The sequence below is a fragment of the Rhipicephalus microplus genome, chromosome 5 (genome assembly GCF_043290135.1).
Source record: "Rhipicephalus microplus isolate Deutch F79 chromosome 5, USDA_Rmic, whole genome shotgun sequence".
NCBI classification, from domain to species: Eukaryota; Metazoa; Arthropoda; class Arachnida; order Ixodida; family Ixodidae; genus Rhipicephalus; species Rhipicephalus microplus.
Window position 1 is genome coordinate 152,481,486 of NC_134704.1, and position 16,573 is coordinate 152,498,058.

At 47.6% G+C, this 16,573-nt stretch overlaps 1 protein-coding gene across 1 annotated transcript in view; it reads left to right on the forward strand.

Annotated features, from left to right (window-relative positions):
* The window catches only part of LOC119174160 (glutamate receptor ionotropic, kainate 2), a 43,604-nt gene that overhangs the window by 10,780 nt on the left and 16,251 nt on the right, over positions 1-16,573 (forward strand). Inside the window, exons 4-7 of the mRNA XM_075896079.1 lie at positions 2,135-2,399; positions 3,324-3,502; positions 4,206-4,259; positions 15,320-15,481. Coding sequence (XP_075752194.1) covers positions 2,135-2,399; positions 3,324-3,502; positions 4,206-4,259; positions 15,320-15,481 — 660 coding nt within the window. The remainder of the gene's footprint in view (positions 1-2,134; positions 2,400-3,323; positions 3,503-4,205; positions 4,260-15,319; positions 15,482-16,573) is intronic.

Sequence of the window (16,573 nt, forward strand, 5' to 3'; positions counted from 1 at the left end):
GAGCGTGGCATGTAGTCATGTTGTTACATGACACGCATCTCATGATTATATTGTTCACACCAGTCACATACCTTCGTCATTCATTCACGTTCCGTAATAGCAAATTTGGTATATGTGTCGTTAGCGAAACAGCCGCGAGCGCATCTTGAGCATGGCATCTAGTCATGTTGTTACATGACACGCATGTCATGGATTTCATGTTTGGGTCTGTCGCTTGTGTTCGCCATGCAATCACGTCATGAAATACCAGTTTTGCAACATGCTAGAGTTTGTAGGCAACAAAGACGTTTGTGATTTTAACGACCGCCCCGTTTTCTAAACACGTACCGCTTGAGGCTCCGAGCTATAATTTGGAGGCTGACGGCTGTCATCGCGGGAATGAGCTGACAACCTGAACAATGAATTAGCATCGGATACTCCGCAAGTGTTAAGGACCATCCTTGGCACTACTAAGCTAGAGTACCTACCATTTACAGTGGTCAACCAAGTCACGAATACATCATGAACTCGGCTACTGAAGACTAAAAATGTGGGTGCCATGGATAACGAGCCAGTGGCGTTATAAAAATAATTCATGGGGTTTGACGCCACAAAACCACAATATGAATAAGAGGGACGCCGTCGTAAAGGGCTCCGGAAATTCCAACCACCTGGGGTTCATTCCCATGCACCTAGATCTAAGTACACCGGCCTCAAGCATTTCCGCCTCCACCGAAAAGAAGGCTGCCGGGCTTTGGTGCTGCGACCTGCGGATCAGCAGTCGAGCCCCATAACTACTAGACCACCACGGCGGGTGAGGTTAAGAGACGCGAAGATAGTGGTAGAAATTAAAAAAATGAGCAGGCAATGCTAATGTCCTGGTTGAAATCAAGATAACAAGAAAAATGAATGGCCGTACAATACGGGTAGGGCAGACAACCTGTGGTCTCACAGTGTCGAAGTGGTCGCCAAGAGATGGTGCAAGTGCTTTTAAGAATAGCAGACGATTAGGCGATGTGATGAGGTTAAGATTATTGTAAACAGAACACGGAATCAGTTGATATCTATGGTAAAGACAGGGGTCTTTATTATTTGACGACTACGGTTACGCATAAACCTTGAGAACACGGCCTCGGCGTTCATAGGTTTCATTGCCTATGGGGGTCGACTAACCATATGAAGTTCTCAACCGATGACAACTGACACTGACCACTTTAACCACGCTTCACGTTTGTTGTCATGTAAGGAGTACGAATTTCTCTCTATGTAAAATATGACATTTTATTATACACGAGGAAACATAATTAGCAATGGATTGCCGCTTTCAATAAATACGCTGATAGTACGTCTTGTGCCACTTGGCTGAAGCAATGTATTAATTGAAGGACACATATCGATCCGCAAACACAGCGAAACAACTGTCGCTCATTTGGCTATTTTTACGTAGTTGTATTCCCAGCTTTCTTTTTTTTTTCTTGATGCACGTTATTACAACCAGCATCTGGCACCGCTGCGTCCACAATAAACGCGAAACACTTTTTTTGTGTACTGCAGGTATTTCGTGCTCTTCTATCTATCTATCTATCTATCTATCTATCTATCTATCTATCTATCTATCTATCTATCTATCTATCTATCTATCTATCTATCTATCTATCTATCTATCTATCTATCTATCTATCTATCTATCTATCTATCTATCTATCTATCTATCTATCTATCTATCTATCTATCTATCTATCTATCTATCTATCTATCTATCTATCTATCTATCTATCTATCTATCTATCTATCTATCTATCTATCTATCTATCTATCTATCTATCTATCTATCTATCTATCTATCTATCTATCTATTTATCTATCTATCTATCTATCTATCTATCTATCTATCTATCTATCTATCTATCTATCTATCTATCTATCTATCTATCTATCTATCTATCTATCTATCTATCTATCTATCTATCTATCTATCTATCTATCTATCTATCTATCTATCTATCTATCTATCTATCTATCTATCTATCTGTCTGTCAGTCAGTCTGTCTGTCTGTCTGTCTGTCTGTCTGTCTGTCTGTCTGTCTGTCTGTCTGTCTGTCTGTCTGTCTGTCTGAGGTGCAGCCATCGTATGACATGTGACCCTTTTGCGCAGGCATCGCGCAAGGTGTGCGCCTTGCTCGAGGAAGGTGTGGCGGCTGTGTTCGGTCCCCAGTCAGGCGAGGCCAGCGCCGCAGTTCGGTCGGCATGCGCCGTGCTTGACGTGCCGCACATGGAGACCCGTTGGGACTACCGCGTGAGGCCCGACAACCACTCTGTCAACCTGTTCCCGCACCCGGCCGCCCTGGGAAAAGCGTACCTGGACTTCATTAAGCACAAGGACTGGCGCACTTTCGCCGTTCTTTACGAGGAGAATGACGGTGAGCAGCATTGGCTTTCGGATGTTTTTCAGATGTTGCCTGCAGTCGTATCTCTGCGCAACAAAGAAAACTCGTTTTTACGTGGAGTGTAGGTAGATGTGCTCGTGCTGTCTGCACTGACTGAACAAAAAAAAAAAAACGTTTTCTATACAACAGAACTGTAAGCGTTTCAGAACATTTGGAGTGAGTAATGGGGAACTCTAGAGGCATCGACGAGCGTTGAAGAACAACGCATTGAACTGATAACTGTTGATTAATGATTTGTTGGGTTCAACGTCCCAAAGCAACGATATGGTTATGAGAGACGCCGTAGCAGAGGGCTCCGGAAATATCGGCCTCCTGGGTTCTTTAACGTGCACCCAAATCCGAGCACACCGGCCTAAAACATTTCCGCCCCAATCGGGAATGCAGCCGCTGCAGCTGTGATTCGGTACGAGTGCCTTAGCCACTAGACCACCGTGGCGGGGAGAACTGATAACTGTGGTTGCGCTCACAGTAGCAGGTGGGCTTTTGGCTTCGGCGCCATACTCGGCACTGATTGAAGCCTTGTTAACCTGCAGGGTGTAAGATCGGGCATTCGTTTCCGCACAGTTTTTCAAAACTGGGCACTCATAGACTTGTGCAGGGAAATGCCGCAAGATGTTACGTCCAAGGAAGACCAACCACAGAATAATAAATAGTTGATGGTATGTGTCTAAGAAGGGGCGTCAGGCTAGGGCCCAAATTCATACAAAACAATATTGTTGGGACCATGAGCTGCTCAGAGGTTGCAGGCACATTGATACAGACAAGTTCCCCTCAGCCTGACATTAGCTCCAGCTCGATGCATCTTTTCTTTATACTGTTGAGCCCTTGAAGTGGCGTGTTGTTGCTTACTGAAACGTGCTGCAATTTATAAGACATTCTCGAACAATCTCGGTGCAGCGCTGATCCGGCTGCAGGAGATCCTGAAGGACCCGTTGATGCGCGAGCGTAAGGTTGTCGTCCGGCAGTTCGAGCCGGGCGTCGAGTACCGCAAGGTGCTCAAGGACGTCGGCAAGAGCGGCATCAAGAACATCGTGCTTGACGTGCCAATTGAGCACGTGCACACGGCGCTAAAACACGTGAGCCTCTACAATCGACCTTGATGTGCGGATTCTACAATAAGCTCATGAAATCTAGCACCGCATTTCTCTGCTTTGTAGCAGAAGAAGTTAGAACTTGAGTCCTTTCTTGAATGCACAGGAGAACATACAGCGCATTTCTCGAATGTCAAAGCCCGCTGTCCACAAATACCATGCGCATTGCACGCATGGTCACTTGAGAAGACTACGTACCAACTCTGGATTTGTATAGGAAATTTAACAATTTCTTTTCTGACACCAATTTTGAAAAGATATCATTTCCTAAATGGTTTTTGCAAAAAATGTCTCTTACTATAGGTTTCGATGAAACTTTCTCTTGTGGTCAATTTATTAATTCAATGTTTTCGTGAATGATTGCGGAATATTTTGTAAATGTTTTCAGTGAAGTTATAGTGTTTTTTGCCTGGATGTGCAGTAATATCTGCAACTTAAGATTGCACATTTGTTTTGAGTTAGTCATTAATATAAGTTCTACCAACGCAGAGGAGCTCACTGCGTTCTAGTGGAAAGAATTGTTTACAAGCATCCTTCGGCACGCTCTCGCGTAGGTGAACTCATGCAAAACAGGGTGCGTAAGATGACTGGCTGGAATCGCATCACTGTATTGGTGTGGTAGCTTTACTCGGTGTTACTACAATGTAGGTGCTCTAATTATGATTTTCGCGCATATCTCAATTTTCAGGCCCAGCAGGTTGACATGATGTCCGAGTACCACAACTACTTCATCACGTCATTGGTGAGTGTCATCTAGTGATTATGTAAGAGAAACCACCAATTAATATTTCCACAGATCATGAGCGTGCCTAACACGAAAGTGTTGTATGCCGTTGTACGCCAAGACTTTAGTGACGCATTTCCGTCACGGATGTCGTTTATAAGGTGAATGCTACCAAATGAAAAAGAAAAATAAACTTGACCCACGACTATAAGCGTCCGTTGCTCTACCGACTGAGCTGTCGATGCAGACACGAGTCTCCCTGCAAACGCGCCTTATATCTCACACATACTCTGCGCAGAGTGCTCTCCATCGGTGATCGGGGTGGTGCCGCCCACTGTGAGCGGTGAGAAGAAGTAATGGACTATGACACTCACTATTGTCGAGAGATGACGGTTCATTGACGACACAGTTCAACCATGGTGTCCGAGACTGTGTTTCGGCTTGCAGTATCGGAGGCCATTGTTAAAGCATCTCGGTAGCAGCCCCCCCCCCCCCCCCCAAAAAAAAAAAAAAACATTGGCCGCGCAAGCATCGGGGAGCAGCTCTATACGCAGTTATGTTATGTGCCTTTCGCTCTGTGTAGGCGTATGATGACTCGCTGTCGGAGTAGTGCAGCTTCCGCAAGCACCAGTGACATTTCGCTGCCGATAATAAAACTTCTGCTGCAGTAAGCGCGTAAGCGCTGCAGAAAGACAGCGATGTCGACGGGGGAATGTCTTGTCTTGTAGGAGTGAGACAGAGGCCAGCGGAACGCTTGCGTGCCTTCGGGGCTTAGGCTACGAACCTCTGCGTCCCGTGTAGTTGAAGCGCACAGTGACGTATTCATGACCACAGGCGTAGGTTGCTTTGATATTCAGGAACCCTCATCGGGCCCTCTGTCTCCTTAATTGACGACGCTTTTAACAAGTTCATACCAAGAGAGAGAGAAAGAAAGAAAAGACATTTATTTGGTCTGGAAGGAAGACGATGAGATGCGTATACATCCAACTCATGACTATAGACCCATGACTATAGACGGGATGGGGAGGCCGAGTCTATCCACCCTCTCACGGGCCTTCCGGACAGCCAGTAGCTGGAGTTCGTAGCTGGGGTCATTGATAGCAGCGGTCCATCAGGCTTCTGGACAAGTGCGTTCCAAGTAACAGTGTTTATATGTGTTTGTTGGTGCAATATTTGTGCGGCATTCCCGATACACTGTGTCCACGTATAGGTTAACAACTTAAGCTTGCACTTTAGTTATATCATCATAGGTATTAGTCGTCGCGATGGAGATGTGCCACTATGGGCATCAACATGGGTGAACCTACGTCAAACAATGTTACAGCTGCTAACACCAATGCTTCTTGCACAGTCTCTCAATCACTACACATCAAGCACTACTTCTAAGATGACACTGTTCACTTTCGAGCTTCACCGATTCATATGACATATGGCATATCAGTCATTTAGACGCTTTTCTGGAGGAGGAGGAATAAACATTTATCGAAACGGCATCGGGACACTCGCTTGCTGGATTCCGTGCCGACCGGTTGTGCCCTCGCGATCTCCGGCGTCAGCGTAGCTCTGGCAGACTGAGCTCGCCCCACGTCATCTCCTGACGCTGACGACCTTCGATGACAGCGTAGCTCTGACCGACTGGACTTGCCCTACGCCATCTACTGACGCCGACAAGAGCTCTCGCAAGTGGTGCCCCGTCCTCGGACTCCTGTGACGGTGTTTCCATCTTTGTTATCTCTCCTATCCCCTCGATATGTCGTCGCTCTCACGCTTACCACCTCACGCCTCTTTCTCTATACCTTTATTCCTACCCTTTTAATCCCTCCTCGCCCCCATCCCTTGTGAGCTACTGTTGAGGTGTCGCTCGCTGAAGCAGACAGTTACGGGGCTCACTTTTCTTTTCCTTTCTCATTTATAACCACTTAGAGAGAAACGGCATATTAATGTTTCCGCGGGTGGAGCCCTTATTCAAGGGCCCCACTGGCCCGTGGCTCGCTCAGCCTGGTCCAAGGCTGCCCGCTGGCTTCCCTGTTCCTGCCGGGGGAGTCGCACCTCACGCGACCTTTCAAATTCGTTTCGTGTGATGAGGGGTGAGTTGCCCTCTTCTGGTATTTGCCAACAAGTCCAAGGGATGGGCTGGAATGTCGGTGTGTCACCGCACCATGGGCAGTGGTCAAAAAACTGGGATGACCGGATTTTTTCTAAGCGTGTGTATGTTGAGATATGTGTTCGTCTGTATTCGTCTCCAATCCCTGGATTGCCAGCGGGTGAGTTTACGGTAGGGTGGCGCCATCGTCTGCCGGGCCAGCCTTTAGCTCTCAAGAATATCTCGCAGCAGCGTAGGTGGAAATTAATTCGCCCGGATCGGCATGTCCGCGGCTCGGACAGTTAATGCTCGAGCCAAGCGGTTTGCCCGTTCGTTTCCTCCTACACCTTCGTGGGCGGGGCACCATGTGATGCCGTGGCCTTCTTGGAGGTTGGATCCTAGCATGCGTAGGGCGCTATTGGGAAGGACGCCTATGAGTAACAGTCGACAAGCCTCTTGGGAGTCTGTGAGAACGTTCACAGACTGTCTTTTGCACTCTGCTGCACGGATGGCTAGTGCTATGGCTGCCGCTTCTACTACGACCGTGCTTTTCGTACGTATTGTCGCCGAAGTGATCACTTGGCTTCGGTTGGTAACGACTGCAGCAAATGCGTTTTGCCTCGTTGGGTATAGACTAGAGTCTGTATAGTAAGTGTCTGAGTCATTTCGTAACCGTTCTAGTGCCGCCGCCCTTGCTCGTATGCGGCCGGCATTAACATTGGGGTGCATGTTCCTCGGGATAGGGGTGACGTATATGTGTTCCCTGTCTTTTCTAGGTATTTGATGTGTCTCCTCACCACAGAACTGTGTTGACAAAGGGTAGTGGAGCCTCTTTAGCAATAGTCTGCTTTGCATCATCGAGTTGAGTCGCGCTCTTTGCGCGATCAATACAGCTGCGGCATGTTCGTCATATGTATTATATACACCCAATCATTCCAAACGCTCTTTGCCAGTGCAGCCCGGGAGACCCAGTGCAGCTTTCTAAGCAATGCGTATGAGTGTGTTGGTCTGCTCTGCTTCCTATCTGCTTGTGAGTTGGTACGGGAGAGCACATGTAATGCGGCTAATGATAAAGGCATGTACCAACCTCCTGTGTCTTCTTCCGTCATGCTCTCGTTACGGCAAGTGACTCGCTTTACGAGTCTCGCTATGCTCCGCGTCATGCGTTTTAGTGTTTTTAGCAATAACGATTTGCTGCACGTCTCCTCTATCAGCATTCCCAGCACCTCGAGCTCCTATACTTGCTTTATCTGGTTCCCATTCAGAGAAAGAGAGAGAGAGAGAGAGAGAGAGAGAATAAAATGAGGGAAAGGCTGGGAAGTTATCCAGAAAATGGAGCATCCGGTTTGCTACCCTGCACTAGGGGAAGGGGGAACGGGGAAGAAAGATGGGAAAGAAAGCGAAGAGCGAAATAGACGCGCGCAAAAAAGGGGGGGGGGCTGCGGTGCTATAGTCTATACAATAGACCACTGCCACGCAAAAAGTTCACTAAGGCCTTCACTGATTTTCTGTGAGCACACAAATCATGTCGCCTTTCAAGCACTTATTGTTCCGACAAAGGTCTGTAGTCAAGGCGAGCTAACGCAGCAGCTAGTTGCCGTCTTTGCACGTTGTAACGAGGGCAGTGACAGAGAACGTGCTCTATAGTTTCATCGCTGCCGTAATGACCGTAAGCAGCACTGTCTTCCATGCCGATTCGGAAGGCGAAAGCTTTTGTGAAGGTGACACCAAGCCATAGTCGGCAAAGCACCGTTTTCTCTAGTCGAGAGAGTCCAGACGGAGGCCGGGGTCGACGAGACGTGTCAAGTCTATGCAGTCGCGTGTGCCGTAAGCACTCGGCGTTCCACAGAGATTTTAATTCTGCATTAGCGATTTTGCGGATTGTCATTGCAGCTGCATCGGCATGTTCGTTACCCAATATGCCGAAGTGACTTGGAAGCCAGTGAAACGTGATTCTGTGTCCTTCGTCGAAGAGGTGGTGAAGCAGCTCTCTATTTTCCAGCACTAGTTGTTCATGAGGTCCCCGACGTAAAGCGAATATCAAACACTGTAGTGCGGCCTTAGAGTCCGTGAACACGCTCCATTTCTTGGCTTTTTGGTGTTTAATGACTTTAACTGCACTACGTAGAGCAGCAAGTTCCGCAGCTGTCGATGATGTCTGGTGCGATAACCGAAAATTCACCGTTGTCGCTGTTGCAGGAAAGATCACCGACCCTGCAGACCCATCCACTTTAGTTGAAGCGTCAGTATATAGATGAGTATGCTCACTGCACTTCTCATATAACAAGACAAGAGAAAGCTGCTTTAGCCCTGGAGACGAGAGCCAGGCTTTTGACCCTATGCTTGGAACCGTGAGTTCAACATGTGCATAGGTCATACTCCATGGGGGATTTGAAATTCTAGATGGAGTTGTATATCGCGTAGGAATGCGTGTGCGATATGACAAGACTGTCTGGCACATTGAGGCACGAGGTCGGTCTTCTGGCAGTGAAGCTAGATGATGGGCAGGGGCGCGAGTAAGATGCCTCACGTGTCCTCTGAGCACTTCCATTATGATATGCGTCTTGAGCGGGTAGTCATTAGCGATCTCGATTGTCTCAGCTGTTGATGAACATCGCGGTAGCCCCAGACAAACTCGCAGAGCCATAGCCTGGATGCTATCGAGAGCACGAATGCTGGTTCTACAGGTATTGGTCAACACAGGCAAACTGTAGCGCAAATAGCCAAGAAAACGCGTCTTGTACAATTGCATCATTGCATGTACTGAAGTCCCCCAGGTTTTTCCTCCAAGATACTTGAATAAGTTAGCAATTTTTGTCAGCCTCTTCTTCAAGTGGGTCACATGTGGGCCCCAGCAGAGGTCTCTATCAATGAATACGCCTAGAAATCTGTGCGTCCTGACATATGGTATGACTTGGATGTCGATAGATATAGCGTATGGTCTCATTGGCTTTCGACTAAAGGCAATCAATGCGCATTTCGCTGGCGAAATTTTCAGACCCTGTTCCTTGAGGTACACTGACACGAACGTCAAAGCTTTCTCAAGTCTTGCGCGTACCTGAGGTCTTGTCACGCCAGATGCCCAGACGCAGATGTCGTCAGCGTACATCGATTACTTGACCACACTCTGTAGTCGTTCTACAAGACCAATGAGAACGAGGTTGAAGAGGGTTGGACTCAAGACGCCACCTTGCGGAACTGCACGATGCGTTGGGTGTTGGGAGGTCGGATCATCTGCAGTGTTCACAAATAAGCTCCACACTTTGTAAATAATTGCGTGTCGAACAATAGAGTTGTCCACCTAGGCCCACTGACTCAATGGCTTCGAGGATGGCGTCATGAAGAACGTTGTCGTATGCTCCTTTTACGTCAAGGAACATGGCAGCAGGTAGTCGTTTACATGCCTTTTGATGCTGGACATATGTGACGAGATCTATAACATTGTCGATCAAACATCGGGGATGCCGAAAACCAGCCATGGCGTTCGGATATATCTCATAGTATTCCAGGTACCATTCAAGCCTGGCCAAAATCATTCTCTCCATTACCTTTCCTACGCAACTGGAAAGTGCGATCGGTCGGTAAGAGGTAATGTCCAGGGGAGATTTGCCAGACTTAAGAATCGGTACCAAGCGGCTAAACTTCCAATCTAGCGGAACGACGCCAGCTTGCCAGGAATCGTTGAAGATGTTAAGGAGTGCTTCTCGTGCCCGTTTACCAAGGTTGCACAGCATCCTGTATCAAATGTCATCCGGGCCAGTCGACGACGACTTATTACATAAGACGAGCGCCGCATCGAGCTCCTATGATGTAAACGGTAGATCCATGCGCGGGTCCCGTGAGTGAAGAACATGATTCACTCTATGTAGGCTTGTCTACGTTGTCTGGCCCACGGTCATAGCGCAGAAATCTTCTGCTACCTTAATTTCGTGCCGGATATGAAAAATTGCAAGGGCTTTGAAGAGACAATGCTGCTCTGGAACCGAACGTAGGCCTCGCACAATTCTCCGTATCTTAGAAAGTGGTTTATGAGGATCTAGCGACGCACGAAATTTCCTCCATCGTTGGGTGTCTAATTTGTCGAGGCGTCGTTGTATCTTCTTTTGGATGCGCCGGGCTGTTCGTAGATTGTCTGTGGAATTGGTGCGTTGGTATCATCTTTCGGCACGACGGCGGATCGCACGAAGTTGCTCCAGCTCGAGGTCAAATTCAGAGTACTTCGAAGAGCATATTATCGTGCGCATAGCCGCATGTGCAGTTTCCTTAATAGCTTGCTGAAGACCATTGGACAGGCCTTCTTCACAAGCATCCTCAAGTTGAGTTTTGCACACAGTCCAGTCTATTCTTCGTGTTGTGGTAGAAGAGTACGTGTTCGAAATACCTTTAATCTTCAGGTAAGTGGGGATGCGGTTGCTTCTGTGTGCTTCAATGTCCAAAAACCACTTTACCCGTGTAGCAAATCGACGTGAAACAAATCACAAATGAAGGCAGCTGCTATTTGAAGAGCCTCGCAAAAACATAGGACTGGCGTCATTCAGAAGGACGAGACCATGGCTGGAAACCAATGATTCTAGACGTCGTCCCGTTGAATTAAGCCTTGAGCATCCCCAGATGGGATGATGCGCATTGAAATCCCCTGTGATAACCCATGGACAAGGATGTGCACTTAATATGCCGTCTAGTTTGTTGGCGTCGAATTGACTAGATGGGGATATATACACACCTAGAAGTGCGAATGTGACCTTTCCTTTTTTAACAGACAAGCACACATACTGATTGCCGTCGTGAGGTTGCACAGGCTTGACGACGTAAGTGAGCTCCCGGCGAATAAATACAACAACCTTGCTACTTTTGATGTCACTTGAGGAGAAAAATGACTCGTAGCCTGATAGTCTGATTGGGTGCGATATTTTCGGTTCACATATAATCATGATAGAAAATCGGTACAGATGAACGAACTGGCAAAAATCAGATATGCGAGATCTCAGACCTCTTGCGTTTCACTGATAAATCAACGATCCTCTGACCTCCTCTCGGAACGACTTGTGATTGTCGGCCATGGCTTCACTGGAAGCTTGCAAGGACCAGGCTCAACGCGTCCAGCACCTGTAGGCCCCTCCTAGCAGTTGGCGTATCGATGCTTGTCATAAGACTTCTGATGACCCTCACAATAGATCGCAGCAAAAAAAAAATAATTTGACGATCTGCTGTTGGAGCCTCGTCAACAGCAGCATTGGCTTGCACTGGGAGCAGAGAGCGGGAAGGCTGCTCGGAAGGCCGTGCGTTCGCAAGCACCGGCCAGTCTTCAGGGAAGAGTGGCTTTAGGGGAGAGAGGTGATATTCACGCACCACTTAAGTCTACACCACCATCAACACTTACTTGAAAGCCAGAGAGTACAAGATTACCTCCACCGGCAAAGCCTCTGGTTCCCATTTAGCTCCAGATTGAAGGTTAGGGAGCGTGTCCGGCGGGGGTTCTTGGGCCGGATTTGCATGTCTTCAGATTGTTCCGGCGCGCATGTCATACCTGCCTTCTTGGCATACCCCTACATCGTATCAATTTCTCGTTGAAGAGTGTCTTGGTGGTCTCCATAGGATCCTTTTTTCGCACAAAGGGTGATGTCGACGGCGTAGATAGCTATTCCAAGTTCTCCAAATTAGAGCTAATTTCCACATCCTTATATTGAATAATAGGGGGGACAGTATAGAGCCCTGTGGAGTGCCTTGATTTGCTATGTGAATATTATTACCTCTTATAGTGCCCAATCCTATGGACGCCGTTCTGTTGTTGAGAAAACTTTGAATGCAGTTGTAGGTTAGTTGTAGGTTACGCTGTTTCCTAGTCTTGTTGGAGAGTCTGTTTGCGTGACGAGGACTAAATCATGAGCCTGCGTTGCTTTCAGCAAGTTGATTCCTTTGACCGTATCCCTTTTTTAGCCCCACTCTGTATGCCAGGCGTTGAAATTCCCAAGCAGTATGACTCTGTCACCTCCTTTCGGGCTGTTTATAGCATGACAGATAAAGGGTGTGAAGTCCGCCACCCGATCCCGAGGTGGGCTGGAGACATTCGCGACAATGTTTTTCGGGCGACCTCTTTTAACAGGCCATACTGTTGCTATTTGGTGGGGTGTGTCAACCACTGGTACAGTTTCTACACTAACAACGAGATCCTTCCGAACCAAGACAGCCATCCCCGTGTTTTTTGTGTTTGTGCGGAGTGTGTATCCCTATATTGGGCGTTTTGGTGTTCCTGCTTCTTGCAAACATATGAGATCAGGTGAATTGCGGCGAATTGCGCAAACTCTGTTAGCGCGGATTCTTTGTTGCGCAGGGAGCGGCAGTTGCACTGCCATAACTCGAAGTTCTCTTGGTGGGGTGTGATGGACTAGCCATTATAGGGGCTCTCAAATGTATTCGTGTCAGTTGTTGCCGACACCTCAGTATAGCGGCCTCCAAGGCTTGAGCTTCACCGTTTACTTGGTTCTTTTTAATCCTTTGATGGAATCGTCAACGTATTTCTTAAGATTGCCCAGATCTGCAAACAGAAGTTGGAGTTGGGTTCCTGTCTTGCAGCTGTCCCTCTGCATTTTGTGGCTGGGAAGTAGTTGGTTGGGTTGCGCTGGCTTTCATTTGTGTCTGTTGGTTTTGTGTGCTCTGGTTCATAATTTTATTAACCAAAAGTTGTTTGAGCGCTGCTACCTTTGTCTGTAGGGCGGCAAGGCTAGATTTAAGTTGCTTATTTTTTGCGATAATTCTTCTATATTCCTCGTGTTGTGTGATTGGTGTGGTCGTGTGAGATGCGACATCAGCCCAGCTCACTGGCATAGTGGTAGGAAGAGCTTGCTGCTGCTGCTGCCCCAGAGGTCCAGCGCTGGTTCGAACGGGATCCGCTGCTTTTCGCCTCGGCTGGTTTGTTGCTCGTTTCCGGGACCCTGACCTCGATCTTGATTTGCGTGGAGGAGGAGACTTGAAAACGGCGCGCGCTGCGTTTCTCTCGCGGCGTGCTGGGGTGCCGCGTCGGCTCGTCGACCACGGCGGTGACTGCCGCTGCCATCTCCGGAGTAGTGATTGAGCGTAGTGGTAAGCCCTGGTGAAACCTAATTACAATCTTAAAATCATCCTTTGGAAGCGGCGGGAGTTTGACCCCCCTTCTTCGTCGAATTCTTAGTATAGTTTCCTGTGTGTGTTCTTCGGGTCTCTTCTGTCCCTGTTTCCTTTCTCTCGCCCGCTGTTTTTTTTGCCTTAAGGTAAGAACGGTGCGCCAGTAGTCCTCTGTCGTCGTTCTCTCGATGGTCCCGGGGTGCCTTGTCGTTGGGTTGTGGCCCTGTCTTTGGCTTGTCGGAAATGCGGCAAGGTCCATGTCCTCAACCGTCGTAATGCTTGAAGTGCTTGCTGCTGTAGGTGGTGTCGAAGAAATGGCCTGCGGCTCCACTTCTCGTGCAGGAAGCTACGTAGTTGTCGATATGGCTCCCTAGACGCCGGCGGCGTCGGAGCTGCCACGCCGAGATGGCGCTTGGCACATCTCGTCCACCACTTGAGCTCACGCTTTTCGGAAGTCTGTGGTCCATGCGTCCGTTAGAGGTGCACTTGTTTGATGTCCAAATATTCCCCTGAACTTCACGAATTGTTTGGTGTCACTTGTCCAATGGTGAGACACACTTTTCCAGCGCAAACACATGAGTAATATGGAGCGTGACGTGAGCCACGTAGTGCTCGTATAGACGTTCGACACGTTCCCCGCTTGTCTGGCAAGGGAAAGCCCCAAGAAGCGTTTGCAGATGCCGTGGTGGCCATGGTAGCCGTAGTTTTATTTCGTTTCACTAATCGTACCTCCAAATCAAACTGCATTATAGGCACCCGGCAATGCAGTTTACAAGATCTGATGGTAGCGCCAGAACACATAGCCTAGCGAATAGGCGCAGCAAAACCGAGTCTTCCCATGCGTTGCCTGGCGAGTAGACGCAGCAAAATCGGACTTGCACATGCATATCATTTTCTTTTTTAGTTGTGAGCAGGAAGGTCAGGACTGATTAGGTAAGCTCCCAGGAAGCGTTGCTTGAAAACGTGCCAAAAAGGGCACTGACACTTCAGCGTGTCACTGTGTTCTGCGAGCGTTTCATTTTCATAATATCCCTGGCGGTCAGTACCAACAATGCTGAGACGGCCCAAAAAGCTTTGTCGCGCCCTCTGGTCCACTGTCGGGTGACACTCTATTAATGGGCTACAGGCTACAATGAAGAGTTGTACAAGATAACTAAAACATAATGTAATAGGAATAAAATACGTGTGAAAAGTATAAGAAGCTACGAAGAAGATGATGTGTACGCAGTTTGATATTCTTTACTAGTTCGGTTCGATGAATGGAATGCATAAAAGAACTCCCGTCCTGCCCTAATATTTTGTGCACGCTACAGTTCCTTGAGCATTGCTCTGTATTGTTTAGGGAAAAAATTTCGCTAAATGTGTTGATAAAGTAGTAAAAGTCGTAGGGTCCTGTATATGTGGACTATTGCTTGTTAACATCTCTTGAGATATGCAACTGTTGATTGAGCACGGTCACTGATGAAAGGAATGTCCCATAGTAGAGTACATAGTACTCTAAATTGTTAACGACTTTTTCTAAACCCACAGGAAGCTCTCCCGTAGTACAGTACTGAGTACTCTAAATCGTTACCCACGTTTTCAAAATACACAAGGGGCACATTTGGATCATTTTCTTGTATAATGCACTTTATACTCTAACCCTGTATTCAGAAACGCTTCACGATATAAACTACACTTGCTACTTCCTGCAATGCAGCATAAACGCGTTTAGAACGCGCTGCATTGAAGTTCTAAACGCGTTCTAAAAGCGTTTGTGCTGCATTGAAGGCAGTGCCAAATAAAGTTCAAATTAGGGAGCGTGCCTGAACACAAAGATCTTTTTTTAACAAGAACATAAAAAAATCGCAGTGGGCGCGCGATGATCAGCCACTTTGTTGTGGTTGTTGCCCAGGATGCCCACACAGTGGATATGGAAGACTTCCAATACGGCGGCACCAACATCTCGGCCTTCCGCCTGGTCGACACCAACGCCAAGGAGTTCGATGAAGTGGCCCGGGACTGGATGACGCGGCGACTCCGCCATGGACAGAAAGGCGAAGGCAGCTTGTACCGGGTAATATGATGCTCTTATCAGGGTCGGCGGTGGCTGTTCCACAAACACGTGTCTTCCGCAGGGAACTTGTTCAGCACACTCGTGTACGCTCCAGACCGGCCGTGAACGCGCAGAAAGCATGGGCACGAGAATATACGCCCGCCGATAGAGGCACCTTTTTCATGTACAAAAACTAACAACGGTCAATAGCCAACTTGACAAAAGTGACATGGGGTTTGCTTGATCAAGTAAGGTAACTTCGTTTTGAAGATATTTCTTAGCCGTTGCAAAGCAATATTGTGTCTTAACAATGCAATCTTCAAGTAATAAACACGTACATGCTCACAGTAAAAAAATTTCGTAGTTATTGAAGGACGATGAGACGGCTCATACGTGCTCGCTGAAGAACTGAAAAAAAAAAATAGCGCCATAATTGTGTTCTCTCTGTGCACGCTACAGCTGAGCGTGTCAGTCCTCCATAAAAAAACGAATAGAGCTACATCACCGTCAACACTGAGGAAATGTATAGCACGGTCAAGCAGAGTTTCCCGTTCATAGAGGTCTCATTGCTCCGTTTACCGGACCGCAGGTGGTGTTAATGATTGTGTCTTGATGCGAGAATTTGGGTTTTCCCGGATAGAGTAGAATTTTGTTATGGAGGTTCGCGAACGCGGCATGGGAGCTACTTTTCGCTGCATGTTACGGACCTCCTGCTTGTTACAGCAGTGAGATAAACGTATCGTCTGTAGCAAGTTTCGTCTGTTTTTTTTTCCTCTGCGAAGATTTAACGAAGAATTCTCCGGAGAAGTGGGAGAAGGGCCGGTAGGAGGAACCATCTTGCTACTGACGAGGTGTTAGCGCCATCTTTTGCGCGACACAGGAGTTAGGTGCACACTTCCGATGCGTGTTCAGCGTTTTTCAGTCAACTATTTAGAATACTTATTTGGTTACATTGGTTAACTATATTATTCCACGCCATGTTAGTTCACTTTAAACTGGTTTAGAGCATTATTAGCCTCGTCATGGTCTGTACTCAGTGCTTTACTGTGAGCGTGATCACGCAACATAAGATGTATAATGGACGAGAAGACGGGTCTCTCAAGTGCGCCGCGC